The sequence below is a fragment of the Silene latifolia genome, chromosome X, assembly GCF_048544455.1.
Source record: "Silene latifolia isolate original U9 population chromosome X, ASM4854445v1, whole genome shotgun sequence".
Taxonomy (NCBI): Eukaryota; Viridiplantae; Streptophyta; class Magnoliopsida; order Caryophyllales; family Caryophyllaceae; genus Silene; species Silene latifolia.
In genome coordinates, this window is record NC_133537.1 from 111,589,407 (window position 1) to 111,594,426 (window position 5,020).

At 39.1% G+C, this 5,020-nt stretch overlaps 1 protein-coding gene across 1 annotated transcript; it reads right to left on the reverse strand.

Moving 5' to 3' along the window:
• Positions 1-256: 256 nt before the first annotated feature.
• On the reverse strand, positions 257-2,566 carry LOC141621543 (exocyst complex component EXO70C1-like). Its single transcript, XM_074437972.1, has one exon. It carries the CDS (start codon positions 2,458-2,460, stop codon positions 340-342), a length of 2,121 nt encoding a protein of 706 aa, XP_074294073.1. The 5' UTR covers positions 2,461-2,566; the 3' UTR covers positions 257-339.
• Between the last annotated feature and the right edge of the window lie 2,454 nt (positions 2,567-5,020).

Here is a 5,020-nt window from a genome sequence, read left to right on the forward strand (position 1 = left end):
CAACTTTTACAAGTTCTAATTGAAACATTTTAGGGTGCGGTATTGGTGAAATTTTGTCATCTTAAATGTGAACTGGTCTTGAAATGTTACAGCTTGATGGTCATACCACTGATCGCAAGCCCTTTGGTGCATTCCTACTGCTAAAACAGTATTCAAAAATAAACAGAAAAACAAAGAGTACAACAACAATGTAAACATGAAAGTTTGATTTGTGATGAATACATGATCTGAAACATAAATAATCCAAGAATTTATCAGTCCTAAGCAATTACCAATCTGATAAATCCTGTGTTACAACTTACAAGCCCTTCCGAGTTCCGATTTCATGCAATTGTCCTTCTACCCTTTTCTCTTGGCCATAGAGTTGGTATTTCCATCAAACAACTCTTCAATTGCATTCTCAATGTCGTCAGGTTGGAACTTAATGTACTTCTCTACCTGCCTTCCAGGGGTGAATATTTGTCCAAAACGAGCGACAAATGACCGATAAGCCGGAATCATAACAGCAGATATTGACACTCGAAGCTCCGATTGAAGTTGCTCGTCGCTCACCACCCATGAGCATTGTGTTTTATGTATCTCATCAAATAATTGGTTGAAATTTTTGAACCTTTCTTTAAGTATAGGTTTGTGTATCTTCCCATTGACTTGTAACCCTTCATGATTCAGGCATTGTAGAACTCTGCTCCATGATTCTCTTTGATAACTCTTATGGTAGTGCCTCACGTCAGAAGATCTCTTCCTACACCAATTATCACCCACCCCTTGGTGAATCTCGGTCGAACCCTTCACCTTTTGGAGCATGTATCTCCCATTGTTCATTAAGAAAACGTACCTTAAGGATAAATCCTTGTATAACTTTGACTTAGAATCGAGGTATGTGTCTAATAGGTCCATTATCGTGATCAATTGTGAAGAAAATGGTGAATGTTTCTCCGGTTCTGCATTTCTTCCTCCACCACCTCCACCGCTTCTTTGTTCCGTATCTGAGGGATATTCCTCTGATTCATCTGTTTTCAAATGTTGTTGGAAAACTTGCTCAAGAGTGTCCTTGTATTCACAGGCGTACTCTAAGTAGTTCATGCAGTATCTTGTTAAGGGATGGACCGCCCCGTTAGGGACCGGGGTTTTTGTATTGTCGCCCTTGATTGAATTCTCAAGCAGGCAAAAGATGGTAACTGCTGCCTCTCCTAGTCTACTCTTCGCAAATGAGACTTCTGACCTCAATTCCTCCGTAACCTCCTCAGACAACATCGTGGAAGGGATCCAATCTCGTAGAGCCTCGTACATGTCGAGGAATTTGAACAATTTCTCGGTGGATCGCTTTGTCATTGAAACCGCCTCAGCAAAGCTGATTAGGATGGATGACACGGCCAAGGAGATATCGCAAAAGAGGAAACATTTTGTGGAAAGGTGATCAGAAAAGACCGTCTCATAGAACTTTTCCTCACCAGGGAAAAGTTCGTTAGAACAATGCTTAAACACGCCGATCCAGGTGGTAATTTCCCTCTCAAGAGACTCCCAATTCATCTTCTGCACGTCATCCACACTAATCTTCTCAAAACCATGCTTCTTCACCTCTTCCTCAATGGCATGTCTCCTCACAATAATGAAAATGCTAATGCATTCCGCTTCATACCCAGCATTGTGCATCGCACTGGAGACGAGGTGAATGCTAGAGACCGATTCAGGAGAGTAGTAAGGAAATGTAGGAGGAGATTCCTTCACAGACTCCCCTGAATCGAGATTTTGATCAGACAATAGACCTTGGTCTCCTTCAGAGTGCTGCTGCTGCTGATCCTGAGGGGACGCAACGACAGGCGTATTTTGCGCCCCCTTGCCATTCTTGGATTTCGAGTTATTATCGGCAGAATTCGGAGTCAACCCCGCGGACTCTGCCAACAAAAGACGAAGTTCATCCTCGAGAAACATCATGACACGATGGAGGATCAAGCTCGCCTGATTCCGCAAAAGCATTGTATGATCGGATTTATATCCGTTAAGAACCGTTATAAGACTGGACAGTCTATTGACAGACGCTAGAAACAACGAGTCCTCATCAACATTACGGCCAATAACGGCCGTAGTCTCCGATGTGGACTCGTACTCTTCGATCATCAATTCAAGCTTCTTCAAAAACATGACAACAGAAGCCGTGATCTCCATGAGCTCTCCCGTTTCACCGGCATTGGCCGACATGGAATCAGCAGATTGAAGGAATGCATCGATCTCCTCCGAAAGTTCTTCCATGGTAAATTCAAGACACTCACTCTGTTCCTCCTCTCCTCCTTCATCAATGGTGGGAGGAACAGAATCATCATGGTCTGATTTAAAGGAAGTTGCTCTTGAAGCAAAACTAAATGATTTACCAACATTTTTATTATCCTCATTTTTACCCTTATTTTCATCATAAATTCTGGAATCAAAACTAAGAGATTTCAAGGGTGCATTATTAGCCATTTTCGGATTTTGGGTGTGTTTAGGTAACGGGTTTGTTTTAATGGAAATTAATTTTTGTTAAGATGATTGAAGAATTCAAGAAAATGGAAAGATGGGAAAAATGCATAATGGAAACAGAGGAGGAAGTATCGCAGCGGGAATTAAGGATAAGGAATCAAATTCTCGTTATTATTAATTTAATTTAATTTAATTTAATTTAATTTAATTTAATTTGAGGATAATTAGTTTGTTGGTAATAATAATATTAAAATTGAATAAAATTGTAGGGTGTAAGATTAGTGTAGGAAGGAGGGAAGTGGTCAGAATGTGAAGGGTAAGCTTGATTTGAGGAGAGGGAGGGAGGTGGCAATTTGGAGTTGACCATGCTTATATTTTGAAGAGGTAAACCACATATTCTATTTGTTTTCCTACCACTTCGTGCTCACCACTCTTGCTTTATTTCCCCGTTTTTGCCGCAATTACATATCAACTTGTAATCTTTTTTAAGGTAATCCAATAGCTGGAACTTGGAAGGTTAAGCTTGTAATGGGACACTTTTGGATCGCGTCCAGTCAAAATGGGACGGGTTATGTAAAGTCGTATTTTGCAATACAATCTTTATGTTTTAGCTGGGTTTGAATTAGGCACTACAGCGTTAGGTCATTATTGTCAGGGCCGGTCCTAAATATTATGAGTCCCTAGGTAAAATTATAAAATGGGGTCCTAACTCTTTTAAAATATTTGTTCAAGTAATTCACGTGTGGTTGTCTAATACTACAATTCAATAAACAAAACCTCCATTTATAGAGAGAGAAAAATCCTCCATTTTTTAATGATAGAAACTAACAGTGGTCTCCCGCCGGAGGCCATTGCCGCTGATAGAGTTCATGGTTTCCAAACGCATGAATCTGGCTCTTCGAATCCATCATTTCCATCTCTTAAAAAGAACTCAAAGAGAAAAACGATGCACATAGATGAATTCAATGCCATAGATCCGATCGCTCATATGTTGAAAGATCCAATATTGGCTGAGACGCCTCCGTCAGTCATCGATAAAACTGAAGTCACAACATTTTCTTACAAAGATAAAGTGCAAGGTTTTGGGTCCGATTTCGACTCAATAGAGAGCCTATCTCTCGACGATATCGATCTCGATTCTGATCACGATGTTGAAGATGGGGGAGATGAAGAGGACGCCTTATGCCCCCGTATCTGCCTGACAAAAAAAAAAAAAAGAAAAAGCAATCGAGGATTAAATGGCATCAATGTTATCAGGATCGAGATTCTACGTTGGATCGATGGGTAGGATTGTATCATTAGAATCGGATCGTAGAATCGTAAGACTCTACAAACTCACTAAATATAACTTTTTATTTGGTAAAAACATATAATTGAAAATCAAAACACTTCTTTATTAATATTTATTCATAAAATATTGGTAATTAATGATTTTAGTATCATTGTATGAACAACTTACACGAAATTTGGATTTTACGGTGTCATTATATAAAAATATATATTAATTTTTTTTATTATGGAATCGGATCGTAGGATCGTAAAATCGTAGGATCGTATTATGATTCCGTCTCTAGAAATTTTCAAATTAATAGGATCGTAAGATTCTACAACTATGATAGAATCGTAGGATCTAGGATCGGTCAAGCATTTTTAGATCGTAAAATCGTAGAATCGTTGGATCGAATCGCGATTCTGACAACAATGCATGGCGTCATTCACTATCATCAAAATGTTTGACAAAAATATCGGATATCTTTCGCTTATGAAAAACTCAATGCAAAATGGTTGATTAAGGGTAAACTTACCTTAACCAACCTCACCAATTCTTATTATGTGGCACGGTTTTCGTCCAAACAAGACTATGATTTCGTCAATACTCAAGGCCCATGATTGACAATCACTACTTAACAATTAGAAAATGGGTTCCGAATTTTGTGCCTTCGGAAGATAGTATCACAAAACTCACTGCGTGGGTTCGTATTCCGAATTTACCCGTCGAGTATTTTAGCGTGACCTTTCTGAAGAAGATAGGTTCAAAAATAGGTGAGCTCATACGCATTGATAATAATACGGCTATTGCACAACCAGGCCAGTTTACTCGATTTAGTATTGAAGTGGATGTGTCTAAGCCTTTACTACTGAAATTTCGACTCTACGGTAAGGTATATTGCATTCAATACGAAGGGCTAAAGATGATGTGTTTTAAATGCGGTAAATTAGGCTATTCGACTGAAGATTGTTTAAAGGATGCAATGAACAAGTCTACCATGGAAGTAGATAAGCAGAATCAAGCACAAGAAGGTGACCGTGTTCAGCTGACTGAGAATTCGCTAAAGGCAGGTCTTAGACCAGAAGAAAAAGTAGATTTTGGCGACTGGATAATGATTAAGAAACCACAGAGAACAAAATCCCCTGTTTTGGGCAATAAACAAGGCTCAAGCACTGGCGATGAAAAAGAAATCTTCAATTTTGGTCAATCTTCGAAGACAACGGGGTCAAGATTTGGTGTTCTCATAAACAATCCCAAGGATTCTGACAACCCAAATATTTCGCCTTATATTCC

Coding starts and splice junctions, on each gene's coding strand:
- LOC141621543 (XM_074437972.1), bottom strand. CDS start 2,460: ATGGCTAATAATGCACCCTTGAAATCTCTTAGTTTTGATTCCAGAATT.